The 13,130-nt window shown below is 50.6% G+C and overlaps 2 protein-coding genes across 5 annotated transcripts in view; both read left to right on the plus strand.

Moving 5' to 3' along the window:
* MIDEAS (mitotic deacetylase associated SANT domain protein) overlaps nt 1-10,177 on the plus strand; it is a 64,064-nt gene extending 53,887 nt beyond the window's left edge. For 3 of the 4 annotated variants that reach the window (XM_054567297.1, XM_054567296.1, XM_054567298.1), the window contains 5 exons: nt 592-680; nt 3,021-3,170; nt 4,369-4,581; nt 6,124-6,320; nt 6,681-10,177. In XM_054567297.1, the coding sequence (XP_054423272.1) occupies nt 592-680; nt 3,021-3,170; nt 4,369-4,581; nt 6,124-6,320; nt 6,681-6,858 (827 nt within the window). In that variant the 3' untranslated portion in view covers nt 6,859-10,177. The remainder of the gene's footprint in view (nt 1-591; nt 681-3,020; nt 3,171-4,368; nt 4,582-6,123; nt 6,321-6,680) is intronic. The other variant, XM_054567299.1, reaches the window with a different exon arrangement.
* Nucleotides 10,178-11,390: 1,213 nt separating this feature from the next.
* Nucleotides 11,391-12,981, plus strand: PNMA1 (PNMA family member 1). The gene has a single exon (XM_054567300.1). It carries the CDS (start codon nt 11,845-11,847, stop codon nt 12,904-12,906), a length of 1,062 nt encoding a protein of 353 aa, XP_054423275.1. The 5' UTR covers nt 11,391-11,844; the 3' UTR covers nt 12,907-12,981.
* The last annotated feature ends 149 nt before the right edge of the window (nt 12,982-13,130 follow it).

Raw genomic sequence — 13,130 nt, forward strand, 5'->3', positions numbered from 1 at the left:
GAGCCAGAGCAAGGGAACTGGCACCAAAGCTGGGGCAACTCTCAAGGGGCCCACTGTGCCCTGGAGAGGAAGAGAGAAAGGCGTGGGCAGGCAGGAGCCTGTCCAGGCAAAGAAGCCCAGGACACAGCACAAGGCGCAGGAACCCAGGCACCAGGTACCTGGAACTTAGATGACGCCTGGAGTGCCATGTCCCATTCTGGGCCCTGTGCTTTCAGAGGGACGTTGACCAAGTGGCCATAATCATAGCAGCCACTGTTGTCAATCCCTGTTGAGTGGTACGTGTCGTCTGTGCCAGGCAGAGCACTGCGGGTTTCACTTGCATTACCTCATTCAGTCTGCACCACAGCTGGGTGGCTTCTGCTTAGTTCTGATTTCACAAGTGAGGGGAATGAGGTTCAGGGCCTAAGTGACGTGGCCAGCAAGTGGCAGAAGCAGGCTGTGGAGCCAGCTCTGAATGCCTGCAAAGATGTGGATGGATGACCTCACACTTGTCAGCTGGTCAGAATCCTGCCCCCCCCACCCCCGCCCCAACACACACACTGCTCACAGTCCCGCCCACCTCACCACCCCGGCTCCCTGTTCGCCCCGCAGGCTCCGACCAGTGGAAAATGACTGAGAGGAAGCTGTTCAACAAGGGGATTGCCATCTACAAAAAGGACTTCTTCCTGGTGCAGAAGCTGGTGAGCTGGGGCTCTGTCTCAGGGGCAAGTGAGGGCAGGAACCGCCTGCAGGATTCGGGGCTCCTTCTGCCAGTGGGGGCCTGCAGTCACTTCCCAAGCCCTCTCAAAAAGCCCGTAGTCCAGTGCACTAAGTGGCCTCAGGGACAACTTTCTAAACAAAACAAGAAGGGAAGAAGATGAGGACCCCCCCCCCGCTTGGTTCTAAGCCCCCCTCCCTCACCTTAAGGGAGTGTGGCCACACTCTTGGGGTCTTAATCCAGAGGGAGGCCCAAATGGGCATCAGACTCAGTGGCATCCAACTTAAAATAGTGACTTGCCTAACGGAGAGCAGGAAGAGAAGGGGGGCTGAAGGTGGAGATGAGCCATTCCCCGGCGGGGCTGGTGTACTCGGAAGGCCACAGTCAGTGTCGGGGAGAAGAGGCCACCTTAAGATGAGGGGAACTGAGAACCAACAAGTGACTGTGTAACCGACCTCAGTGGGGGCCTCTGCCCCCTTATCAGACCCAGGGCTTCTCTCCAGTAACTCAGCTGACCAGGTAGAGGAGGCCCAGACCTAGTTTTCCTAGATTTATCTTGTCTTCTCCCTATGTTCTTCTGGGAAACCAAAGTGCTTTGCATCTTCCTGCTAGCCCTGTCTGGCAAAACCTGGGCTGTGGGAGAGTGAGTTGTGTGGACCACCAAGGGAGAAGGACTTCCAAGAATGCGCTCTTTCCTCCTGGGATTGTAGATTGTGCCACAGATGGCCCTGGAGACTGGACAAAGTTCTGATGGATTCTCCTACGAGGGCAGACATTTGCTGGGTTTCTGATTGAGTGATATTTCTGGAAAGTACATGCCTGTGAAATTCTTTTGAGGTGCCCCAAATGCCTTAATGAAGAGAATAGACCATTAGTCAGTCAAACAGATGACCAGAGAAAATTGATACTAAATGTGCAAGTGGGATCTAATTAATAAATCTGTGATTTGGCCATTCCTGTGAGATGGAGCATGTCTGTTTCTCCTCAGGCCCAGAGGACCTGCACCAGCCCCTTGGGCTCCGTGGGCAGGACCTCAGCACTGCCTAGCAGTTGGCAGAGCAGTCTGGGAGCCCGCAGGAGTGGGGAGAGTCAGGGAAAGCCTCTGTGTTTTCCGTGTGCGGGAAAGTAGCCTAGACACTAAATCCAGTGGCCAAATAGGTTTGTGAAATGGGAGAGGTCGGATTTCAGAGCTTGGGAGACCCTTGGAGATCATCTGGTCTCACCCCACTGTTTACACACGAAGAGACTTGACCAAGGCCACACAGCTTTAGTGGCAGAGTTAGGAACAAGACTTGAGCCTCCTGCTTCCTCTTCAGGTTTTCCAGGTCTTTCTTGTTAGCCTCCCTTGATAGTTTGACATTCCTCTACCCTCACTTGTCAGCTGTGGCTCCCTGGAGGGGAATGAAATTGTTTGTCCAAATTGATGAGGGGAGTCAATGTTGCAAGGTCTGTCCTGGCTTTGAATGTGGAAGGTGCCCAGATGTTTTTCCCTTTACCTTTTTATTTTGAAAAATTTCAAACTTACAGAAAAATTGAAAGAATAGTATAACGAATGCCCATATACCCCTCACTCATATTTACTAGTTGTTAACATTTGCCACATCTGCTTTTTTTGTCTATATATAAACCTAAACAGGCACCTATTCTTCCCACCCCTCCCCTGCCCCTTTCTCTCTCTCTCTCTGCTTTAATTAATAATTAAAAGAAATGCCCTAATTGATGTGGCTCAGTAAGTTGTACATTGTCCCACAAACCAAAAAGTTGCTGGTTCCATTCCCAGTCAGGGCACATGCTTGGGTTGTGGGCCAGGTCCCTGGTTGGGGGCGTGCGAGAGGCAACTAACTGATCAACATTTCTCTCTCATATCACTGTTTCTCTTCCTTGCTTCCTCTCTCCCTTTCCCTCTCTCTAAAAAGAAATAAATAAAATATTTTTTTTTAAATAGTAAGTTACAGACACCATGACACTTGACCCATATATCTCCTAAAAAAATAAGGATATTCTCCTATAAAACCACAGTATCATTATCATAAAGAAACTTAAACTGATACAATAATACACTCTAATCTGCAATCCATATTCAAGCTTCCCAGTAGCTCCATGTCCTTTTTAGCTTTTTTTAAAAAAAATAGTGCTGAAGCTTTGGCTTAATTGAATTAGTCACTGGTTTGTACAAAGCAGGTGTTGGAGAAATGGTTACATTCTGAGGGTTGATTGGGTTTAGTGTTTACTATGTTTAGGGGGAGACATGAGAAAGGCTGGAGTATCCCCAAGCAGGTGAGCTGAACCAGGACCTCTGACCTCAGTTTTGGCTTCAAACCAGATCCAGACCAAGACCGTGGCCCAGTGTGTGGAGTTCTACTACACCTACAAGAAGCAGGTGAAAATTGGCCGCAATGGGACACTCACCTTCGGGGATGTGGATACAAGTGACGATAAGTCGTCCCAGGAAGAGGTTGAAGTGGATATTAAGGTGATTCCCTTCCCAGCTCTACTTCTGAGGGCCTGGGCTGGGGCTGGGGCCAGGGCTGAGCTGGGGGCCTGAGGCCACGCCCTCCAGGAATCCCTGGAGGGCAGAGAGAAGGCAATGTCCCTGACAGCCCCAAGGAGCTGATATCCTGGACACAGGCTGTGGACCTTCGGGTTCCCCTCTCTGTCGGCCAGTGTCGTAGTCAGGACACCTTGTGTTGATGCAGAACTTGGGGGACATCTCCCACAGTATTTGCACCAGCATCAATTTATTGTCTCCTCATAGCAGGCCTCTAACACTGTTTCCCAATCTTCAGCCATTCTTGTATCGCCTTTCTGAGTTCTGCTATTTCTGCATCCTACCACAGGTCACCATTACTATTTTTGTCATTTCCACATACCACTTGTGCTATTACTTAATATTTTTTTAAATCAACTCATTTTTTACTCTAAAGGGAAGCTTTATATTACAATCATAAATAGAAAACCAGTATTGCTTGCCACCAAAGGTACTAGTAAAAATAAATACAGCATATGAACATTAAATGGCTATTAAATTCTATCTAGATACTATTACCTGCCAAGGCTCTGAAACTGAGGCCTGACCTTTCTTTAAGTCTGAAAGTCTAAGTACCAAAAACACGTTAACACCAACTCAAGTCTTCGTCCTTAACATAATCAGGATTGAAAGAGAATTGAAAAGAGACTGCTATTTGATTCTGCTTCCATGTACCCACCTAAAGTCATCTTGGGGTTACAAGTCCACACATGGGGACATGCTGCTCTAAGATGGGGAGTGGTGTGGTCCCCATTCAGCAGATGGGAAGGGGGTGGAGATACAGAAAGTGTTACAAGATTAGAATGGAGCTCAAGCTGCCGCCTGGCTCCATCAGACCACCTTTCCCACGATGTGTCTCCTGAACGCATCCAGGAAGACAGGTGGCCTGTGCGGGGGGGCTGGCATGCTCCCTCTGGGCCCCTGGCTCTATTTCAAGTGCTCCGTCTCATCCCGAAGGTCTCCAGGGCTCAAGCCTCCCTCTTCTTCGTTAGGCAGGCTAGGCGAGGGAGGGTATAGAGTCATAGCACAGGAGGCCAGGACAGGACTAGCAGGGACGAGTGAGCCCCTGGCTGGGTCAGAATGGGTGCACTGTGGCTGCATGACTGAGCTCTAGGCTCACTGCCCTTGTTCTTGTGCCCCATAGACTTCCCAGAAGTTCCCCAGGGTGCCTGCTCCCAGAAGAGAGTCCCCAGGTGAAGAGAGGCTGGAGCCCAAGAGGGAAGTAAAGGAGACCAGGAAGGAGGGGGAGGAAGAGGTGCCAGAGACCCAGGAGAAGGGGGAGCAGGAAGAGGGGCGAGAGCGGAGCCGGCGGGCAGCGGCTGTCAAAGCCACACAGACACTACAGGCCAATGAGTCGGTAAGTGTGACCTCCGGCCGGGGAGCCCAGGGTCAGGAGAAGGGCTGGAGCTGGGCCCAAGGGGGTGGAAGAGTGGGCAGAGCAGGAACATGACTATGATCATCATCATCATCATCATCATCATCATCATCGTAATAGCAGGAAATGAACTGGGTGCCTTATGCTATTAACTCATTGAGTCCTCATAACCCTACATGGTAGGTCCTGCCATTATTCCCACTTCACAAGTGAGGAAATTGAGACCTGAGATGAGACAGTAGTAGGCAACCCAACTGCAGAGTCTGCCACTACACTTTACACCCTATTGCTTTTGTTTCCCGGACTCGGGCAGAAAGGTTTTATGAAAACCCTGACGGTATGTGGGATGCTGGGGAAGCATTAGTGACTTGTAGCGCAGGCAGGGCTCCCCTGAGAGAGCTCTGTCTTTGACAAGAGTGTCTTAAACTGAGCTGAGATCATAGGAATAACAAGAAGGCCCTTCCCACAGGTTTTCTGCAAAGCACTGTCTTAATCTCATTAATTCCACCCAATAACCCCATAACGTGTTAACCTCCACTTTGCAGATGGAGGGACCTGGGTTCAGAGGTACTAAGTGACTTGCCTGAGGTTCCACCCCAGATCCTCCTGGTGCAGGGCTCTCTCCACTGCATCACAGGCCAAGCAGCAAGACATTCCGGCCAGAGCTGTTCCTTGTCAGGGAGGGGTCTCCCCAGGGAGGGTAGGGATGAGTTGGGAAAGTACTAGGAGAGTCTTTATTTTGGTAATGTACATTGAATGCTGGCAGGAAAACCCCACGAGCTGTACACACACAGCCGTTTGCTTTCTTTTGAGCCTTGGCTGTGCTCCTTTAGTAAGAGCTATGCTCTGGGTACATGCTTGAGGGAGCTCTGCTGACTTTTGTCAACACTTCACTGTAGGGTCGATCCAGTGCACATATTTAGGACTTCTAATGGCCATCCGGGGCTCCTCTGACCCCTGAGCACATGCCCTGAGCAGCACTTCTCTCTCCAGGGCAGCATGAGGTATCCCCTGCTCTCTGGCCACCTGCTTGGCATTTCTTATGGTGGCTCATGTTGTCACAAACTAGATGCTTGCACATCTGTCCCTTCCACTAGACTGCACGCTCTCTGGGGACAGGGGCTCCTGTCTATCACCTCTGTATCCCCAGCACCCATGCATCACACAGACTTGAATCTCATTTCTGGAATAAAGGCAGGAATGGACAAAGTGACTGAAAAAATGAACACGTGTCATTCATTGAGACACGAAACCCCCTGTCTGATACACCAGGAAGTCCCATGGCAGCTAGGGCTGTCCCGCAGAATTACTGTACCAGCAGCTTTGTAAAGATAGAGCTCGCCAAGGATGGAATGGGTTGCTGAAAGGGCTGTGAGTGCCTTCTCACTGGAAGGACTCAGGAGAATGTGAGGGGACCATTTATCAGGACTGTGTGGCATTTAGGAGTCCTCTGTCCCCTAAAATGCCAGAATTCGGGGTCCTGTCTTCCCCAAGTCTTTCAGCTTCTTGTTTGATCCTCTCCAGGCCAATGATGTCCTCATCCTTCGAAGCCATGAGCCCAATGCCCCTGGGTCTGCTGGTGGCCAGGCCTCAGAGAAGCCAAGAGAGGGGCCAGGAAAGCCACGAAGGGCACTACCTTTTACGGAGAAGAAGAAAAAACCAGAGACATTTAATAAGACACAGAATCAGGAGAACACTTTCCCTTGTAAAAAATGTGGCAGGTAAGATGTGGCTCCACAGGGACTTAGCAGGGTGCATGTGGTTGGTGGCCCCTGGTAGAGGTTGGTTGAGAAGGAGGAGGTAGTCTGAGCTTTCCCCTGGACTTCTGATTGGCTCAGAGGGTTTCTAGGGCAGTGACGTCACTGGGCAGCTTTTAGATGAGGGAGGATGGCACTGAGTCAGCAACCCATGCCTCCCCTGTTTGGAGGCTGGGGAAAAGCCACGTGGCACTCTGCAAGTCAGGAAGGGCCAGGGTCACTCTCCCACCGCATCCCCAGCCCTGCCTGTACACATACTTAGCTTGGTGGATCCAGTGGGTCGGGGACAGACCTCTTACTTGAGCCCCTCTTGCCTGGCTGCAGGGTGTTTTACAAGGTGAAGAGCCGCAGCGCCCATATGAAGAGCCACGCAGAGCAGGAGAAGAAGGCCGCAGCTCTGAGGCAGAGGGAGAAAGAGGCCGCAGCTGCTGCGGCCACCACGGCCGTGGCCTCCCCCCACCAGCCGGCCCTGCGGGAGGAAAGCACTGGCGAGAGGGGCTGATGTGCAAGGCGCCCCCTGGAGACCCTGGACTAGCCCCTCTTCCTGGGAGGCCGGCGCTCCCTGCACCAGCCCTGTGGAAGCGCCTACAAGCATCCTGGAACGTGTGGAGGGAGAGAGGAGAGATCACATGGACTTTTCTCAGAAAAACAAATAAGACAATGAAATAAACAGCTCTTTTATTTATAAAGGCCCCAGGAGCAGTGTTAAGGGCTGCAGGATCCAGTTCTCTGTGCATTCAGTCTGTCGGAAGTTGTCCTCATGTTTTCCTGGAACTGTGAGCGTCCCTGCTCGCTGGGGCTGCCCTCTGGAAGGGGCTCCAGACACCACCGCTGCCTCTCCCTGATGCTGCGCAGTCTCTTCTCATCCTCTTTGTTCTCTCTGCTCCCCTTGGTCACCGTGGAGAGCCAAGCACAAGCTCACCCCTCCTCTCCAGCATTATCCCTCCTCTCCAGAGGACCTCAAAGGCCCTGCCCCAAGCCCTGGGAAAAGGAACTGGGGTGGCCATCTCTGAGAGGGAGCTCAGCCTGGCACCTGTGCTTGCCCTGCACAACAATGTCCAGGCCTAAGTGGCTCCAGTGACCCTGTCCTCAGAGAGGCTTCCTTCCTGGGAGGGAAGCCACTGGAATGTCTGGAGGGAGAGAGACTGAGGACAAGTACCTGTACCTGTACTACTTGTTAGCAGTTTGCTGGGGCTGGAAGGTTTTCGCTCACGTTTAGGGAAAGGCCAGTGTCCCTGTCCAAGCTCTCAGCCTGCTGGAGGAAGGAGGCCTGTGCTGAGGATGGCAGCTGCAGGGCGCCTGAGGGAAGTTTTGACAAGCGTTGGCTCTTCCTGCTTCCCACCTTTTTGCCAAATAACCTCTGGGCCCTGGGGCCTGCTAAGGGAGCTTAACCCAAGCCCAGCCTGCCCCTGTTGGTGCAAGCTCTCTGCCTGCCTCTGCCCTGCCCTTGGCAGCTGCTGCCTAACCCCACCCCACCTGGTCCAGTGCTGATATCCACAGCCCAGCCCCCAGCCCTGCATGCTGGAGATTTCTGGATCCTTCCCTGGGAGGGGGAGGTCTCCTAACCAGATTGGACAGGAGCCTTCATTCCTTGACTTGTGTCATTTGGGAGCTATTTATTTATTCTTAATATTTAATTTTTAACATCCTCTCAGGGACCAGGGGCCTCCTGCTTTCCAGAGGCCCAAGTGCATTTATCCCAAAACAAGGCACCTTCTTGGCATCTGCCCCACTCCCCCCACCCCATTCCCAAGACCCTAAGGTCCCTCACCTTGTTGCTCTGGAAGCTCTTGCCAATAGGAATGCTGGTAGTGCTGAAAGAGGGTGGAAAGGTGGAAGGTGTCACCAAAGCCACACAGAGACTGGTGGGAGCAAGGGAGATCAAAGGCTGTTCTTGTTGCTACCTCTTTGGCTGTACTTTCCAATTGTCTGAGGGGATTAGCTGGAAGCCAGAATTCTGGTTTTGTTTCTGGCTTGAAGCAGCCATATTTGGCATGGGATCACTGTAGTGAAAGGGCTAGAAGGTTCTGGAGGCCTTTTTACTTGCCAGTCCCACAGGAGGGCTGAGTTATTTTTCTGATCTTGCTATTCAACTTTAGTTGTACAAAAGAAGTTCTAAGTGAATGCAAGTATACAGCAGGTCAACATGGTAGGAAGGAGCAAACAAGTATTCATTCTGCTACTCATGAGGTAGCCTAAAGGCATCATGTTGGTAGCTGGGAGTGGGGAGGGAGTTTTGTTTCTAAACTATGCACTATCAGGTATTTTTCAGCATTCATTTATGTGTTAATATGGCTCTACAGGACCCAAGCTATGGGAGCAACAAAATTCTCCCCTCAAACTCCTGGACAGCTACCTAGATTTCCAACTTCCCAGTTAATTTCCTCCATAAGCTTCTATAAACTGAGTATCCCAAGATTGCAAAAATCTGGTATACCCTCCAGAAACAGGAAGGTAGCAAATTTAGGCTCTCTTCTAAATCGCTTGTGTCATGAGTGCCTTCAAAGCTTCGCCCCAAAGTGCTACTTATGTTTCCCAAGGTTTTCTCTATTTAAATTGTATTTAGTTTCAGGCCCCTTTATGGACATGTTGTAACAGAAACCTCCTTTGTTTAGAGTGATTCTCCTTTCTAAGTTCATGGAGACCAGACCAGGTGAATGTAGCTGGAGAAAACCAAGATGGTACCTCTCTGTACTAATCCCATCAGACATGGTATTTTAGAAGGGTTCATGCTCCAGAATAGATTTATATCTTGAATGTGGTGTGAAAGTTAAAATGTGTAGAGGGCAGATGCAATTGTGCCATGTGATCTGCCAATTAAGTAGGTGCAGCCATAGAAGCTGGCATAGGTATATCCTTTATGGTGCTTTCTCCCTGTGAACACATTAGGCTCATCTTTTGTTTTTCTTTTCTGTTTCTTCTATTCAGAGCTCTTAGCTTTAAGAAGTTAAATGACAAACACCTCCAGTTTTGTAATGTCCTCCCCACACCATCTTACATAACCTTCTCCCAGCCTCCATCTGCACTCAGCAAGGGCATGAAACTAACCTAGTGCCTGTATTCCAGACCATTTCTGAGGTCTCTTACCCACCCAAGGAGACAGTGCTTCAGAACTGTCCTCCATGCCTTCAGCAGCCCCCCTCACAGCTAAGGTACACACCTATCCCTTCTGCCACCCCACCTCCACCCCTGGCACAGAGGTTGTGTGCTGCTTATGTCTAAAGGGATCCCCTATATTTAACTGCCTCAGTGACCTAACCTCTTTCTTCTCATGTGCCAGATGTTAAGATGAAGGAGGAATACAACACATACTCAAGCCCCATATGTTTAAATGTTTTCACTGGGGCTCACTTTTCCTGGATGGTATTTATTACCAGACTGGCAAGCCTAAATCCTTAGGTTTACAGGAAGTATGCATATTTTTATAAAACAATTGTATGTCCTCCACATATTTTGCTGTGTTAATACTTGCCTCTAATAATTTGCAGCTGTTTCAACTTTTCCTCATTTGTCTCTCAGTTGAAGGCCTTGTTGGAGGGAACAGAGCACAGGAACAGCCTTGACAGTCTGTAATTATTGTACAAATATTTTAATAGCATATAAATAAGTATATTCCTTTTATTTTGAAAAAAATGATCAGACACTGCCTTTTGTGTGTTTGCTGCCTGTGGCACCCTTTTTTAAAAAGACTGTTACATATTAAAATAGTGTACATATATATAAATATTACCTCTTTTGCTGTACAGTTGTGATAGATAAGACTGAAGATTTTATTTTTTGTGTGCTTTTTATAAAAAAATTAATACACTAAAGAAAATCTTGCTGACGTGATTGTAATGTACCTATGTAACTTATTTACTTTTGAATGTTCTTCTGTATCTTTAAACCTTTTATTAAATAAGGTTTTAAAAATTCAGAGTTGAATGCTGTGTTCTTTTGGGGAGTTTCACCATCTGGAATTGACATAAATAGGCCTTGTTTTGCTTGCAGGGGATTACTCGACATTTTTGAACCATAAGCGTTCTGTCTTATCAGCCCATTGTCAATGATGCCAGGACAGGAGAAATTAACACACTAGCGTTTGCCTGGCTTATAGATCACTGAATATTATTAAAGATTACTGAATATCATTAGATTGTTTTACAAAATTTTAGAAATCTCAATTGACTATCTCACACAAAAACATGTAAATGACACACTTCCAACATTCCAGTTTCATTGGGATGAAATATGGAGGGTGCCTAACGTGAGCATGTGGCATAGGGAAGCTGCGCGGCTGAAGAGGGGGTTGAATCAGAGACATGAGTCCGTCTTGATGGCCGCATTTTCAACAGTATCGTCTTTTTAAAAAACTATATTTTATTAATTATGCTATTACAGTTGTCCTGATTTTGCCCCTTTGCTCGCCTCCACGCAGCAATTCCCCCAACATTGTTCATGTCCATGGGTCATGCTATAAATTCTTTGGCTAATCCATTTCCTTCAACAGTATCATCTTAAACTCACTGCAGAAGTAGATTATTATTAGCTTTTAAACACAGTGCTTGGTAAAAGAGAAAAATAATTCTGGAAAATATGAAAAAAGAAATGCGCCATCAGAGAAAACAGTACCCAGAGTCCTTGACTGACACCATGGCAACCATTCCCACCCGCTGGCCGCGGGAGCGCGCGAATCTCGCGTCCTCTGGCCCACCGTTGCCATGACTACACGGCGCCGGCCGGGCCGCGGGGGGCGGGCACGCAGAAGCGACTCGCAAGGCGGGCCCCTCCCTCCTCCGCAGCAGTAGCTCCTCCGCTGGCTGCGGGTCTGGCCGGCCGGCATCCGCGGAGCGCCAGCCCTCCACAGCAAGCCGCAGCGCTCACCTCCAACGCCTGTGTCTTCGGTCCTTGGCCGTCCTTGCCGCCTAGAAGGCCCCCTGCACCCGCGAAAAAGCTGCTCGCGGGCTGACCCTGCCGCCGCTGCAGGACAGCCTCTTCCCCTGGAGAGGCGGCACACACCTCGTCTGCTAAGCAGCCGCCCCCCTGCCACTCGAGGACCCGGCTGCGACCGCGAACGCCCGATCGACTCCGGGAGCAGCGACCGCCCAGCGCCCCAGCGGCGGAGAGGAGGCGTCGGCCACGCCCCACGACCACACCCCGGCAGCCTCTCCAGCCCAGCCCCAAGCCTTCTGCACCACGAGGCAGTAACGTACTTGCAGGTGAAGAACCCCAGCCTCGGACCCCGACCTGAGACGCAAAATGGCCGCGGCCGCGTGACTGACTGAGCATTCCCGACGCTTCGCTCCGAGAACGCGCCGAGCGACTAACTTTGGGAGACAGCGAAAGGACGACAGCGGGACTCTGGTGTCGTTTGTTAATAGTGGTTGCGTGCAGCTTGCCTCCTTCGGGTATATATAGGGGCAGTGTTTGCTGTTGTCCTAAATACTAGAGCACTGGGAGCCACGGTCTAACGCGTGTGTGTAGGATAGGGCCCTTAATAGTTGGGGAAATGGCGATGACGCTGTTGGAAGACTGGTGCAGGGGGATGGATGTGAACTCCCAGAGGGCTCTGTTGGTCTGGGGGATCCCAGTGAACTGTGATGAGGCTGAAATCGAAGAGACCCTCCAGGCTGCGATGCCCCAAGTTCCCTATCGAGTGCTTGGGAGGATGTTTTGGAGGGAAGAGAATGCGAAAGCGGCCTTGTTAGAGCTCACTGGTGCTGTGGATTACGCGGCCATCCCCAGGGAGATGCCGGGTAAAGGAGGGGTCTGGAAAGTGGTCTTTAAGCCCCCGACTTCCGATGCTGAATTTTTAGAAAGGTTGCACCTCTTCCTAGCGAGAGAGGGGTGGACTGTGCAAGATGTAGCCCGTGTCCTTGGGTTTCAGAACCCTGCTCCGGCCCCAGGCCCAGATATGCCAGCAGAGATGTTAAACTATATTTTGGATAACGTTATTCAGCCTCTTGTTGAGTCCATATGGTACAAGAAGCTGACGCTGTTCTCGGGGAGAGACATCCCGGGGCCTGGGGAGGAGACCTTTGACCCCTGGCTGGAGCACACTAATGAGGTCATAGAGGAGTGGCAGGTGTCTGATGTAGAAAAGAGGCGGCGGTTGATGGAGAGCCTTAGAGGCCCTGCAGCTGATGTCATCCGCATCCTCAAGACTAACAACCCTGCGATAACTACCGCGGAATGCCTGAAGGCGCTTGAGCAGGTGTTTGGGAGCGTCGAGAGTTCTAGGGATGCACAGGTCAGATTTCTGAACACTTACCAGAACCCAGGAGAAAAGTTATCGGCTTATGTCATTCGGCTGGAACCTCTGCTGCAGAAGGTGGTGGAGAAGGGGGCCATAGATAAAGATAACGTGAACCAGGCCCGGCTGGAGCAGGTCATTGCCGGAGCCAACCACAGCGGGGCCATCCGAAGGCAGCTATGGCTGACCGGGGCTGCGGAAGGGCCGGCTCCTAACCTCTTTCAGTTGCTGGTGCAGATCCGCGAGGAGGAGGCCAAGGAGGAGGAGGAGGAGGCTGAGGCCGCCCTCCTGCAGTTGGGCCTGGAGGGGCACTTCTGAGTACTGGGAAATGGAGCTTTAGTGCAGACCCAAGTAACAGCTTCTTTCCTTGTCTCTGTGCTGTCTTATAGGTGTCTCTCTCAGTCAAGTCCTGTTTTGGGGGCGGGCGGGACCGGGGGCGGGGTGTCGGTCAGGCCTGTGTATTTTTGTAACGTTAGTAAAATCGTCCAAGCAACCACCCTGAACTGCTGCAAGTGAGTCATGCTAGCAAAAGTGCCAGGTAA

This window comes from Pteronotus mesoamericanus, unplaced genomic scaffold (assembly GCF_021234165.1).
Source record: "Pteronotus mesoamericanus isolate MK-2021 breed Mesoamerican mustached bat unplaced genomic scaffold, CSHL_Meso_final contig_182, whole genome shotgun sequence".
Lineage (NCBI taxonomy): Eukaryota > Metazoa > Chordata > Mammalia > Chiroptera > Mormoopidae > Pteronotus > Pteronotus mesoamericanus.

Coding starts and splice junctions, on each gene's coding strand:
- PNMA1 (XM_054567300.1), top strand. CDS start 11,845: ATGGCGATGACGCTGTTGGAAGACTGGTGCAGGGGGATGGATGTGAAC.